Consider the following 15,039-nt stretch of genomic DNA (forward strand, 5'->3'; position numbering starts at 1 on the left):
GCCAAAAGTCGGGGCAGGCAGCACAGGATCACGAGATGAGGAACAAGCCAAGGTCGGGGCAGGCGGCACAGAATCGAAGTCAGAAAACAAAGCCAAGGTCAGGTACACGTAGATCAATCAGAATAACTCACGAACCCAGAGATACACAACAGCGACTCTTTGAACGGGCAATGCACTAATGGGACAGGAGGTTTAAATAGGAAGAAGGGCGGGAAACACCATAGCAACCAAAAAGAAACAATTAGGAAGACGTCATCGCGACCGGCGCACACTAATGGCGTCGGCGCGAAAAAACAATAAACAAACCGGCATCTACGTGTGCTACACCCGCGAGCGCCGCGGGTGTGCCACACCGGCAGATGCAGCCGAAGTCGAGCCCCGCGAACGAGTCGCGGCAACCCGCTCATAACCCTGCGAGTGCCGCCGACTCGTCGCGGCGGCTCGCTCATGACGATTGGTGCGTCGTGGGCGTGCCACGGCGGCTCGCATGTTATCATGCGTCCGTCGTGGATGCGCCTCATCGACGCGCCCCTCCGTCTGTGCTCGTTAGCATCCAGAGCTAAGAGATGACCTGCTGCAGACAGGGAATAAAATAGAGGCAGCTTCTTAATGGCTGCCGTAGCCATGAGGTCGATCAACGGAGTCCCCCTTTCGTGATCTGTAGAAAAGTTCCATGGGTCAGGCTCGACTCTCCAGGAAGAACAGATGTTCTGCTGATGAAATCTGCATGGATGAACACCGCCGAAAGGTGAGAGAGATGGAGTTCGGCCCACCTCCCGATCCTCTGAAGATTTCCCAGCTGAAGACTTTTCATGCCTCTCTACTTGCTCAGGTAGGCTACCACCGTGTGATTGTCTGAAGCAGACTGGATTGCCAAGAAAGGACCCCCTTCCAAACAGCAAGGAGTTCCAGCATGTTGATATGAAGGTGACGCTCCTGGGTGGACCAAAAACCGTGACTGAATTATTTGACCATCGTGGCTTCCCAACTTGATAAACTGGTGTCTGTGGTAATTATAGTCCAAGTTGGCTGGGTCCAGATCAGACCCGAACCCAGCTTTTTCACGTGAAGCCACCACCTGAGGGAGAGACGTACGCTGACTGGAACAGAGACCTTCCTTGAGAGCACCAGGATGGTTTGATCCCATGACTTTAGGATAAAACACTGCTGAGGACGGATATGAAGAAGGGCACCATAATTCCCAGAAGGCGCATGAGAGACTTCAGACTGGAGAGACGACGGGATAGAGTTAAGCGGGTAAGGCTGATGATGTTTTGACTCTTGTCTGTCAGCAGGAAGATCTTCTGACAAGAAGTATCCAGGATAAAACCAGGAAGGGAATTGTTCGGGTGGGAAGGAGATGGGATTTCCAAAAAAATTGATGATCCATCCCAAATCTTGAAGTATGCCGACAGTCCTGTGGATCTGCTGAGAAAGGAGATCTGGAGAGCCTGTTGCCAGAAGCCAGTCCTCTAAATAAGGGACTATCTTGATCTCTTCTTTCCTTGGGAAAGCCACACTGCCCGATATCCGCTTGGTAAAAATCCTTGGTGCAGAAGAGAGACCAAAAGGAAGGGCTTGAAACTGGAAGTGATGAATCCCGAACGAGAACGGGATGACTACCAAAATGAACTTCTGGGATTCTTGCCTGATGGAAACATGGAGATAGGCATCTTGTAGATCAAGAGTAGCCAAAAAATCTCCTCCAGAAAGAAGCTCTACGGCGGATTTGATAGATTCCATCCCAAACTTTCTGTAGGCCACAAGATGGTTCAGAAACTTGAATTAATCTGAAGTCTCCTAATGATTTGGGAACAACGAAGACGTGGGAGTAAACACCTCTTCCTCTTTGGGCAGCAGGTACTGGGATAAGCAGCTGTTTCCTCACAAAATCTTGAACAAGATCCAGAAGCGCCATTTTCTTGAAGGGATCCGCAGGAGGGGTAGCAATCATGAACCGTTCTGGGGGGGGGGAGTGCTGACAAGCTCCAGACTGTACCCTCTGGAAATGATTCTCAGGGTCCAAACTGTCAGATATTTTATGCTGGAAAACAAGTATTCTATATTTGCGTATGTTAGATGAATACAAAATGGAGTCAGAACCATTTTGTTTTCCTTAATCATATAATGATTTTCTGTCCTTGTTCTCTCTATATTGAGAACAAAGAAGCATTTATGAATATAGCTGTTTCAGCAAATATTACCCAATTAGTCTTATCTTCCATGAGAAAGTTAAGGAGTAGAAGCTGCATTTCTCTAGGAATGTAAACTGGAATGGGGGATACATTGGAAGACCACCAAAACTGATTTACTACCTAGGAGGTAACATCTAGAGATATGGATGACCAAGGATAAATCGCAAACTTATGTGTAATTGTCTTAAAGTTATTTCTTAGACCAGAGTGTCTCTTAGAGGTAAATGAAGGAAATACAATGGTACAAATATGATAAGAAGTCCTAATTATAATGGGTAAAACCCACCATTATGACTGGAGAATTCCAATCAATAGGTGGACAATATGATAATAAGCCCAATCTTTAAAAGCTTATGTTTTAAATAATTTAAGGACTCACTCACCATTACAGACTCATTCACAAATTTACTCACAGACAATTGGAATTTTGGAACATCACAAGATCTTGGCACCATATTTTACTCTTAGAATTACTTTGAGTTTCTAACATATATATAACTTTAAGAAAGTTATAATTCTTTCCACTTAATTTTTCCACTGAAACTGGATTGCTATCTACAAGGACCAGTTGGACCACAGCAACAAGTGGTGGTAAATATAATGGTTTTATTATTCCGAATAGAGGTGAATTTTGTCTACTTCAATATAGAATTCCCTTTTTATGGGAAATAGTATATGGCATTATTGTATATGATGGCTTGTGAGACTGCAGCTTATAACCTGTAATAATGACAATGATGTAAAAAATTTGCAAGTAATAATTCATATTTGCTGCCGAATCCCCAGATCTGCCTTCCCGCTTCCTGCACCGGTGATTGCCAGTGGAGGAAGACCGGAGAACAGGAACGGCAACCCGGGGGGTGCGGACTCCCACCAGAAACGGAGCCCGAGATCTCATCCTCTGGTCTCCGTGACCCGCAAGCACACAGCTGCACATTATGACCCGGGACCGCGACCGGACCCAGGACCGTGACAATATAATTTTGATTTATAATTTTCGCGCGATCTGAAAGAATTTAGGATCAGAAATAAAATATAGGGTGTCTCATTATATTAATATTGTGGATGTGGTCCTACAACAATTGATAGCATCATTATTTTGCGTATGTGATAGAATATTGGTTTTGCCTATTTTGTCTCATTAATATCCCTAACATAATGTCTGAACAATAGAGAGCCCATAGATGAAGAAAACTCTTCAGCCTGCCCCCTACCGCAAAATTTCTGGCGTCACAGCTTCTTTAAGGCTCCATCCTCCTGTTTAGAGGAGTAAGGTCTTCCTCTACCACGGTAGGGATGAAATCTGGAACCATAAGGCCTGTCTCGAAACCGGGCCTGGGTTCTGGAATCTTGACCTCTGGAAGACTTGAAAGGGTTGGGCCGAAAATGCAGTAAATACTTACGTTTAGGCAAAAAATACTTGTCGCCAGTAGCTTTCTCTAAAAGAACTTCCAGCTCCTTCCCGAACAAATCCTTCCCAGAGAAGGGAATCCCGCACAAATGTTGCTTGGAGGCAGAGTCTGCAGACCAGGATTTGAGCTACAGAGCTCTTCTAGAAACAACGGACAGGGCAAAGGCTCTAGCAGCCATGCGAACCGACTCCATAACTGAATCGCATGAAAAATCAGCCACAATCTTGAAGTCTGAAATGCCACGGAGAATACGGTCTTCTCCTGCACCTCTCTTAGGATATCATCTTCAACCTGTTGGAGCCATAAGGGCATAGCCGTGGCCACAGAAGCTGCCGCAATACCTGGTTTAAGGATTGCTGCTGAGGCTTCAGAAGATCTCTTAGCCGTCCCTTCTGCCTTTTTATCCATGAGATCTGAAAAATGAGAGGAATCCTCCAAAGGAATAGCAGATCTTCTAGTGGCTCTGGCCACTGGAGCATCTATTTTGTGGGCTAGGTAGAGCTCAGAAAAATCTTCTGGAAAAGGAAAAAGTCTGGAGACCCTTTTGGAGATAGTAAGCTTCCTTTCTGAATTCATCCACTGGTCAGTAATAATGGATCTTAATTTCTCATGAACTGGAAAGGCCTTAGGCTTTTTAAAAGAACCTTGAAAAAATTCAGGCAGAGGGTCGAGACCAGCTGATTTAGTCTAGGGTTAGGAATCCAAAACCGATGAACTGATCTGCTGAAACATAGACTGGAACTCAGACTTCATTTACTCTTTAAATTCTGAAATAGACTCTTCTGTGGCAGTCTTAGATGTAGCCTTCCTAGGGGCTGGTGATTCTTCAGGGAGGTCTGGCTTATCTAGCGACATCTTGGGCTAAGAGGCAGAAAAAAACACCGGAGCAGAAAATAATCACAGGATACTTCATCAGAAGCAATCTGCTTCCTGCTGATGAGGACACTGACCTCAGGCGCCCCCTGGCCACCCAGGAAGAAACCGGAAGCACGTCAAAGGAGAAAAACCTGCCGCACCGATGGCAGAAAGTAATGGAGTCCCAGCTTCCTGAAGACAGGCTGGCCCGCCCAAGGGCTGCCGAAAGTAGGTGAGCTTAGAGTCCCCCTGGGGACCCTGTAAAAGAGGCTCTCCCCACTGATTGAAGGGAAACACAAGATCTTCCATGTGCTCAGCAAAATTACAAAACCGAGAGATGAGTACCCATACTTCTAGGGCACAAAATAAAAGCAAGAACGGTTCAAAGTAGGTTCTTGGGATTTTCTAATCTCCTGTAATCGCTGTATGGGTCTAGTATACTGCCGAAAGGGACATGGAAATGCAAGGCTGGGACTGGTGTCAGATGTTGCAGGTCTCTTAACTTTGCTGTAAATGCAATACTGAAATGTGTAGCCACACACTATTTAGCAGCCCCTGGCCTTGAAGTGAACTAAGCTGTTCAGTAATTTACCTCCGCCACACCTCAAAAGACATCTTAAATACAGAAATGTACGGGCAGAAATAGTATAGAGCAAAACTATTCTATGGGCAACATCAGCAGATAAAGTGCGTCTGAAGACACCCAAGGCTCGCCATGGAAATGCAGTATTATAAACCTATTGTCCATCTACCTGGTTACATTTAGAACATAAGATAGAAGCAATTTTAGAATTTTCCCACCAAAAAGCCAGTCTTATAATCTAAAAAATGGCTTATGTATTTGTCATTTAAAGCACATGTCAATTCTGAAGACCATAAAGAAACTCAATCTTAATAAATATAAGACATGTAAAGAAAATACTAAGAAATAAAATGTGTAATCTGTTGTGAATTTATTTATTTATTGAATCACTGGTAAACATACCAGACACACTGTAACAGGTGTTATTGTGTTACTACGAAAGGAAAAAAAAATTAAGGGAACAAATATCTGTACATCTATAATTACATTCATTTTAAACAGTTTCATAAAAGCATCACAATATAATTCTAATAGTTTAATGTAACAAAAATATTTAGGATGACAGTGGTACTATACATATTTGTTACAGCTACAAAATGTGGAAAACATTACATTACATTTTCATTCTGCAACACATTTCAGAAATGCAAGGTTTAACAGCTTAAACAAAAATATATCAACATCCTAAGCAAAACAATATGTATGCACCAATACCCAGAAAATGGGTGGGATTAATGACAAATAAGACAGTGTACACATTATTGTAAAACTGCAGCTGATGCACAAAAATAAACCTAGCAAGTTGAAATTAAAGAAATCACTGATAATATGGCCTGTATCTAGATTGATCAGGGTGATGTGGTCCAGGTATAGGACCCTGAGAAGGAGGCCCTTGCATACGAGGAGGTGGTGGGGGGCCCCTAGGTGCAGGCCACATGCCTGGACTCATTCCTCCAGGTTGCGTGAATGGTGGACTGAGTGTTCCTTGATCTTCACTGAATTGTGGCATAGAGTTAGGATTGTAGTGATGTGGCGGAGGAGCATTTACAGGTGGAACACCATGTTGTGGCGGTGGTCCTGGAGGAGGATGATTCATGTATGGTGGCATTTGAGCAATTAGGTGTCCAGGAGGAGGTGTAATTGGAGGTGGAGCAGTTGTCATTGGTGGTGGTGGACCTTGACTGTACACCATGTGAGGTGTTCCAGCTCCTTGAGGAGGATGTTGCATTGGATGACTGATTGGGGGTGGGGGGGGCGGCGGAGGTGCATAATGTTGTTGGGGAGGCATAATATGGTGAGGATGAGTTACCACTGGCTGGCCTGGATACTCAGGATGATGCAAAGCAGGTGCCTGAGGTGTCTCCCGTGCACCAGAACTAGAATCATCCTGTATGGGCACAGTTATTAAATTGCTATGTTTCCTAGTAGATATCCGGAAAGCATCTTGAGAAACAGGGCGGGGCGGAGGTGGGGCCATGGAGATGTCGGCTGGTGATCCGCGCATATCTTCATGTTGTGGATTAAAATGCTCATGAGGAACATGCTGTATTGGGGGAGGAGGCATTAGTATGTGCTGTTTGGGGGGCATATGAGTTATATGGAGCTTGTCTGGAGGCATTATGAAACGATCTGTAATTTCTGTGGGAGGTGGAGGCATTGGAGGATGGATTGGCTCAGGTTGAGGACGTGTAGTTGGCTTTCCAGCTCTCATATGGCGATGATTGATGTGCGCTTGTAAGTCTCTCTGAGACAAATATGTTCTCTTACATCCTTGTACAATACTGCACATGAAGAGCGATCCACGTGTACACTGTTCAATGCGCTGAACAGGATCGTTACAACTGGGAAAAAAACACGAGATTATTTACTATATCAGCCAAACCACAAATTTATAATTATATATATCTTCCATAATAAATCTGCTTAGAAATGCAACTTCAAGTGTACCTCCTTTTAGTAAGAGTGAACAAAAAAAGTGTGTTTTACTAATTTGTGCAGATAGTGTTTTGTCATTATAACACATCTCTATATCAGCACACTTGATATACTGTATAAACCAGCAAGTGATTGTTCTAAACCAGGGGTTACAAACCGGCCACCATTTTTGAATATCCCAGCTCGAGCATATGTATCAATTAAAAATCTATTCAACAGATTTTATGGCAAGGAAGGCCTACTTGCAGCCCTCCAGGATTGGAATTGTTCAGAACTATTGCAAACTATTTATTTTTCAATTATTAATTTAACAAGGGTCATCAAGAGCACTGTTCTACTGATATAATGAAGGGAATCAGATATTACCGTATTTGCTCGATTATAAGACAATGTTTTTTTCAGAGCAAATGTCGGGGCAGCGGGTAGACGTCTGCACCATTCGCGTAGGCAACTTCCGCTGCATCCGGAAGGTGGTGCGGTTAGCAGCGGGGGTTGCCTCCGTCCACTGCACAGACCTTCCCCAGATGTCAGAGAGGAGAGTTCCCTGCACCAGTGTATTAGTCTCCTTACAGGTTTAGCTGTTTAACACATAGGCCAGCTCTTCAAGCAGGTGAAGCAGACTGGGGTTTCCCCATTTACAGTGCACAGTAAGTAGTAAGATAATTGTCACAAATTATGTGATTTTTTTGCAGCATAAAGTACAATGAAGAACACGCAAAGTGGCTTACTAATCCGCTGGCATACCACATCTACAAAAAATTAGCACATAGGTGCTAAATTTAAATACACAATAGAAAATATTCAGGGCTAAGGCACTCTGAAAACAGACATGTATAACTCTGAAAGCATTTGTCACATGACTTAAGAAAATACTATTCTAGTAGAACCTACCTCATACGCTTGTAGGCGTCAGTACTTTCTTCAACAAGTGTTCTTTTGGGAAGGGGAAAGAGACATTACACCACAAAAAAAAGGAAAACCAGAATTCACACAATATTTAAAATACCTATTATAAACATTGTTACATTAAAAAAAAAAAAAAAACAGCAGCAATTGAGGATAAATATAACACTTACTAGAGTGGAAAGGTCTGCACTAATATGCAGCAAATTATTATACTATTAGACTAGGATCCTTGAAAATACTTTGAAAAGAAGACTTAGCTGGGAATTAACTCAGGAAAGGGAAACGGCAAGTGTTTTACAAATGAATCCAATAGAAATGGGTTCTCTCTTATAGTGACACAGCTAGTATAGAGTAATTTAATTGTATATATATATATATATATATACCGTATTGGCCTGAATATAGGCCGCACTTTTCCCCCCCCACTAAGTCTTTAAAGTGGGGGTGCGGCCTATATTCGGGGTCTAGCACCCGACGCCCGGGACATGCAGTTCCGGGCGCCGGGCAGGCAGCAGGATTAGGATGCAGCGGTGCAGGGGACGCGTATCCTACTTTCCAATACGCTCAGACAGCCTCCCCTGCCAGCACTTTCCACGGGGGGAGTGCCAGCACGGATTACACGCGCGTAAACAACCTCCGCTGCCGGCACGATGTGCTTTAACAATCTCCCTTGCCGGGAATTCCCACGAGACGTGCCGGCAGCGGAGGTCGTTTACGTGCATCGCCGCGGCCGGTGAACATCCGCACGATGCATTTTACCTCTGCCCCCAAGACTTACCAGAGCAGACTCCCGGGTGTCTTGCGGGGCTGGCGGGGGACATCTACGCAATACGCGTATACAACTTCCGGTGCCGGCACATCCGCTGAGTGCCGGCACCGGAAGTTGTATTGCGTAAAGTCCCCCACCGGCCCTGCAAGACACCCGGGAGTCTGCTCTGGTAAGTTGGGGGGGGGGAAGGGGGCAGAGTGGCAGCATATCTATTAAAAAAACTTTCTTTAAAAAAAAGCACCAAACTTTTAGGGTGCGGCCTATATTCGGGGGCACCCTATATCCGAGCCAATACAGTATATTATATATATATACACACACACACTTAGTACAGGAAAAGCAATACATTTTGTATTACGGTTTAAAGTTCTTGGGTTCTTAGGACTTACCCAGGGCACAATTTATCTCCCTTTTTCTCGTGCTGTAAAGCACAATCGTAGCAGAAAACATGTTTACAAGGGATCTGTGCAGAAGAAAACCAAAGCAATACATATTAATATGCAGAACACAGCAAACATTCACAAAAGTGTTTACACACTAAATGAGAGAGTTTACAGACAACAATAAACTTTTCAAGAAGAAAGATGCTAAACCCCTAATTCATCCATTAAGTCAGTTTAATTATTAGGCTAATGTTGGCAAGAGATGGTTTTACCATTGAAGGCAGTAAAATCATTAAGCAACAGGCACAATTCAGAAATCCCATCACAAGTTCAACAATTAAAGCCGAAAAACGCGACGTTTCAAGTAAAGGAGTTAAACAATTTTGCCCTGCAGATATCACAAAACAAGCAATGTGTAGACAAAGCCATCTTATGGACCACTCCGTAATATGGATGGATATATGCATGCAGTAACCACTAACTCTAAACACTAACAGGCGAGCTGTTTCTGCTCCTTCACTTTACTATAAATTATGAACGAGCCTCTGCTACAGGAAGAGCTTGGCCGGCCCTGTAATGCATTGGTAAATCAGCAAGATCTCTCCACTCGCATGATCATGCAGGACCATCTAACCTGTTCTTACTAGATACAATTGCTAGTGCTGGCCCTTCATAATGAAGATAAAAATCACAACTCTCCTGTCAACTATCCCTTTAGTGAATAAATTCATTTGAATCATATTGATCCTTAACAGAAACGATATGAGCATCCACAATGGGATTGGAAGATTCCCACTGGTATCACAGAGAGCAGAATGCACGATGGATCGAACAGCAGCGTGTATTGTAAGAACATGTCTCATATTATAGTCAATAACTAACCCAGTGCTTGACAAATTTGGTATGGATCTAGGGGGCAGCCAAAATAACAGAAGCGTATATATGTATTTTTTTCAGTCATGTTTTTCTCATATTTAAAGTTTCAGTCATATCTCCCTTCTCCATTCTGTCTAAGGTGATGTTTCAGTCCCCTTAATAATACATGTCATAATTAAGAAAAAAGTAGAAATGTTTTTTAATAAAGTATTGATCAATACATTAAATATTTGGCAAAATCAGATGAATTATAATCCATTTCATAAAGAATACATTAGTGAAAACGTTAGTCCAAAAGCTTATAAACTAATACATTTAATTATTGGTAAATCAAGTAAAGTTAGAATTATTAGATTGCTAAATAGATTGATTGAAGAAAAATCAATTCAGTGTTTACTAAATAAAGTTGACAAAAGCATTAGTAAACATAAATGAAGCAACATGAATCTACCTGGAATGCAGCTAACTGTGCCTGTCACTTGTGTTGTGTATCCTTCACGCTGGCACACGGCACGTCATGCTGCATAAACCAATGCAGCGCAAATCTGTCAAGCAGTCTCCTGCTCCTTCACTCCCAGGTGCCACTAACCCTAGGCTCACCCATAACACACGCCCACAATAAAACCATAAGCTGACAGTCACACATGCCAACACCAAATACTAACATGTGCTCATATATGCACTTAATGTATGTGTAACAGACACAAGTTAACATATTACGCCACAAACACCTTACAGTAAAACACACGCTATCATACGTATGTACACACATACACTAATTCACACACTATGTTGACATACAATCATGGTAATGCAATACTGTAACATACACAACACCAGACATCCTAACACCACACGGTTATACACATGGACACACTATCCAAACAGACACAAATGAGCACTGGCTAACATACATATATACAATGCACACTAACACTGTGGACATAGACACTATATTACAGTAGACATACTGACTCTAGCACTATATATTCACACAAACTGACTACCTTTATACAAATACACACTGGCTGACAATACAATATACACGCACTCACATGCACTACTCTCTCTCACTGCACGCCCGAAGGAACGCATAGGGTGCTGGATTCACAATGGCAGTCCTGGCAAGGTTTTACCCCCTTGTCCTGCAAAACCCTGGGTGCCATCATGCGGTTTCCAGTTGTCATGGTGACCTAGTGTCATGTATTAATGTACTGACAATATGAAGTACAGATTAAGGTCTTAACAGTAGAAATAATGGGTAGACTACATGGGCCAGGTAGCTGTTATCTCCCAACAATTTTCATGTTTCTACTATTAGAACCATTTTCATTTTCTATGTTTCTTACCATGCGCCCATAAATTTTTATAGGAAGACCACACTTGTCGCAGAAATGGACGGGGGTTTCCTCCTTCTCTCCAACGAGATTGAGCTGTGAAAATATGTCTTTGTTTAAAATGCACATTCATAGAAACCCAAATGCAGCATATTTCAATACATAATCAGCCACCAAATGTCACCTTAATTTGTGTACATTACTTTATACTAATTACAAACTGAAATAGTTACCACCCTGGTACGAAATTGCCATTACTAAACTGAATATATTAACTATGCGTAAGGGAGGCTCTTTATGTAAGGCAGACGCTGGAGCACTCTATTATCTGCCTGAAAAGTTTTATAAAGCAAATTAAGGTCTCTTTTCCTCTGCAAGGTAAAAAGAGCGCTCTGTAGTTATGGGAAAGGACAAAAAACATTTTTCATATTCAGCACAGAACAATTTTAGAAGAAGCAAGTTGGGTATAGAACCAGTAAATATGATTATCCACACTTGACTACTGTACCTTAAAGTCCCAAAACGTGTGTGAAGGAAATCTCCGCTGATTGCCAAATAAATCCCCTCCTTTGTTGTCGTACCTCTCTTCTTCATTATAATCAAAACCTCCTGGGAAAAACATACCTTCTTTAAATCCAAATAGTAGTCGTTGCATTGAAATCTATTCACAAAGTGATACCCAACTCAAGTGTTATTCTCTGTGGGGACCCTCACTGTGGCTTTTAATGCATACATTCTTTTTTTATTGACATTTGTTTAATGAGACTGATGCCCTATTAAGAATATGTTTCTAATTGATAACTATCAAAAATCTTTCTCCCATCAAAATTGAATAATGGTGGTCTGGGACATCACATTGAACACTATTAGTGCAAATGGGAAAAAAACGCAATAATGCTGCTTTACAGATAACTGTAAATATTTAGAATACTCTGCCACGTCCTGGAGATTATTGCTTCAGAGTCCAATAAGTCTGTAAAATACTTCTAGGAGGAAGTACTACAGTCAATACAGTAAAGGAATTAAAGAAAATATATCGTAAACAATAAGTATGGTTCACTTCAGTTGTCACTATGTAGATATGTATCTATAATGAATCCTCCCATTATTTAATATAAAAAAAATGACACCTCGCATCCGTCTCGCAATCAGAGTAACATGTGAGACAAAGCCAGCGTTTGTCAAATAATATTTGCTGTTGTGTGAACAACACGGTTGTTGCAATTAACTAATCACATTGACAGGGAACCTACCAGCACTAAGTAGTATTAATTTCCATACCATCACAATAGAATTAATGTGCCACAATAATCTTGACAGAATAGAATGTCACGATGGTTTAGTAGGAGGATAATAAGACAATTATTCCGGCCCATTCATAGACTACATTTGGCATGTGCCGGTATCTGACTTCCATCAAGGTTTATTGCACAACCCACCATCAGAATCTGCTGTTTGTCTAGGCCAACAACTCAATTCATATATCTGGAAGAGTGACTGACCTCTGTATACTAATAATGATACAGATAAATTCAATCTTTAAGTGATATGCAAAAAAATAAAACACACACAAAAGCATTTGGGATCATTTGGTATTACCTGTGTATTCATGTTAAAGAAACAAAATGTTTAGTAACAGAAGACTTAATGATTATTATTGTACCTTTAAAACCTCTGCAGGTGGCATGCATAACACTACTACTATGTAATACATTATACCTTCTTCACCTGTCTGTGGCTTGGTAGGCATGCGGTTCAGGTTCCTCTGAGGACGAGGTGACAGTTTACTTTTGTTTGGATGTTTTGAAATAAGCTTTATTGGAATTCGTCTTCGGACATCCAGTCCACTCAGGGATCCCATACTGTTAGTCCCTTGCAAGTCGTTGTCTAGGTTGAATAGATATAGAAAAAAATAAAGAAATAATATTTATTATTATATTGAACATCACAATCTGTATATATTTCCATATGAGGATGTGCCAATAATGTAAAGTTTAAAAATGAATACGCATATACTGATTTTACTGTATATAACTAAATAATTGGGCCGTGTAATTTTAAGTGAGAAATACTGCTTGCTGTATCTTTTTATTAGAGATTTTATTTTGCATGTTCTCTGTGGAGGGGGCCCCATTAGAGGAATTCTACCTTTTAATCCACATTCTGCGCTTCCCTAAGGAATTAAGGGTAAAGCTAAAAACGTAACCTTATCGAAAATCACCAAGCAAGTTTCAACACCGGCTCTACTTCAAGTAGTTATTTAAAGAATACATTATATCTGCAGATAATTTCTGCTTATAAAGTGATTTAATACAATCTAAACCAGCACCAGCATACTGGTAAAACCTTATGTCTAACCCACAAAGATTTCCCTGCCATCCTGATAAAGACAGAAGATGCATCTGCATCAGAAGGAATTCAAAATACGTTTGGATTAGTTAATATTTGTTTTAAGGAATGCAACTTTTTAAGGTGTGGTGGGAATACCGGCATAAACTTCTAATTTAAAAGTTGACACATAAGCCCCTAATGTATTTTGACTTGTCCATAAATGGGTCACACAATGACAGCAGTGGTCGTAGAACCTACAACCCTTAAAATGAATAATATTTTATTAATGCTTCTACAGCAAACATCATCAACCAGAATTTGTAGAGGCTGCTTTTGTCTCGGGAACAGACATGATCTTCTTTATTACTAATAGATATGGTTATCTGGACTGAAAACTAATATGAATGGGGTCACCTTATTTGTAGTTTGTGTCTTCATCGGTCAAGTACTCAACAAGTGTGTGTTACACCTATTCAATGTACAGTTTAGATTGTGACCTGACACTGTAAATGAGGTTTATAACCATGTGCTGCCCTTTCCAACAAAGTTAATTCATGCATTTTGTGCTGAATGGACAGGGGCCTTATACTCTATGGATGTGTGCATTCTTACTATAAATACCGACATTTAGACCCCTCGTCTGATGTTACTCTATCCCGCCTTAACCCAGTACAGCTCGTCTGCCTCTTAATTTGTACAAGCAGAAGAGTTCACCACACCGGATTACGGACAGCGCGCTGTTACGCCCCTTCCCACTTCTATGTGTTTACGCTGCAGATATTGCTTTGTAAGTAGGATTAGCAGTCACATTTAATGCGACACTCGGGACGCGATGGGCAATTGCGCCAGATATTACGGTAACCATTCGTCAAGATGCACATAGTTAGCAGGAAGCGTACTGAGGCCTGAGCCGGGAGCACACGGCATACAACGCTGCTGATGCCGCTAATATGCTAGCCTAACTACCCATCCAACGCACGACCGAGAGAGAACGAACGTGAAGCCTTCAGGCTCGTGTAATAAACAAGAGGGGGAAAATTATCCCCCCCGCAATCGCACTTCCCTCCTTACCATTATGGTCCATGATTCAACGCAGAGCACTCCGGGAGCGGAAGTCAGCGGGCAGCTTGAGGAAGGGGAAGTATCGCGAGTGTTAGTATAGTGCGAGGTTACTGCGCTTGCGCTCGTCGTGTTCTACCCAGCTACGCAAGCTACGAGTGCGTAAACTTTTTGACACTTGGACGTAAACGAGAGCGTCAAACTCTTATTTTGAGTCCACTCTAGCTCTAGCCGTGGAGATATATATATATATATATATATATATATATATATATATATATATATATATATATATATATATATATATATATATATATATATATATACATACATACATACATGCACACACATATATATATATGTGTATATATATACATACATATATACACATATATATA

General features: G+C 41.5%; 1 protein-coding gene across 2 annotated transcripts; it reads right to left on the reverse strand.

The window, feature by feature from the left end:
- Positions 1 to 5,862: 5,862 nt before the first annotated feature.
- Positions 5,863 to 14,666, reverse strand: LOC149302882 (E3 ubiquitin-protein ligase Hakai). Of its 2 annotated transcripts, none has more exons than XM_089482151.1 (6): positions 14,654 to 14,666; positions 12,971 to 13,138; positions 11,760 to 11,857; positions 11,264 to 11,347; positions 9,045 to 9,118; positions 5,863 to 6,886 (listed from the first exon to the last, which is right to left on the reverse strand). In XM_089482151.1, the coding sequence occupies exons 1-6, from the start codon at positions 14,664 to 14,666 to the stop codon at positions 5,863 to 5,865; spliced, it is 1,461 nt and encodes a 486-aa protein (XP_089338277.1). The 2 variants fall into 2 exon arrangements, with proteins under 2 accessions (XP_089338277.1, XP_089338276.1); XM_089482150.1 differs by having other exon boundaries at positions 11,760 to 11,860.
- Between the last annotated feature and the right edge of the window lie 373 nt (positions 14,667 to 15,039).

The sequence above is a fragment of the Sceloporus occidentalis genome, unplaced genomic scaffold, assembly GCF_023333645.1.
Source record: "Sceloporus occidentalis isolate IW3139 unplaced genomic scaffold, rSceOcc1.0.p SCAF_17, whole genome shotgun sequence".
Classification (NCBI taxonomy): Eukaryota; Metazoa; Chordata; class Lepidosauria; order Squamata; family Phrynosomatidae; genus Sceloporus; species Sceloporus occidentalis.

Excerpts from the sequence above, each read along its gene's own strand:
- LOC149302882 (XM_089482150.1), bottom strand. Across the intron at positions 11,861-12,970 it reads GCCACAGACAGGTGAAGAAG|GAGGTTTTGATTATAATGAA; the intron begins GTATAATGTATT and ends TGTTTTTCCCAG. Across the intron at positions 9,119-11,263 it reads TAAAAATTTATGGGCGCATG|ATCCCTTGTAAACATGTTTT; the intron begins GTAAGAAACATA and ends TCTTCTGCACAG.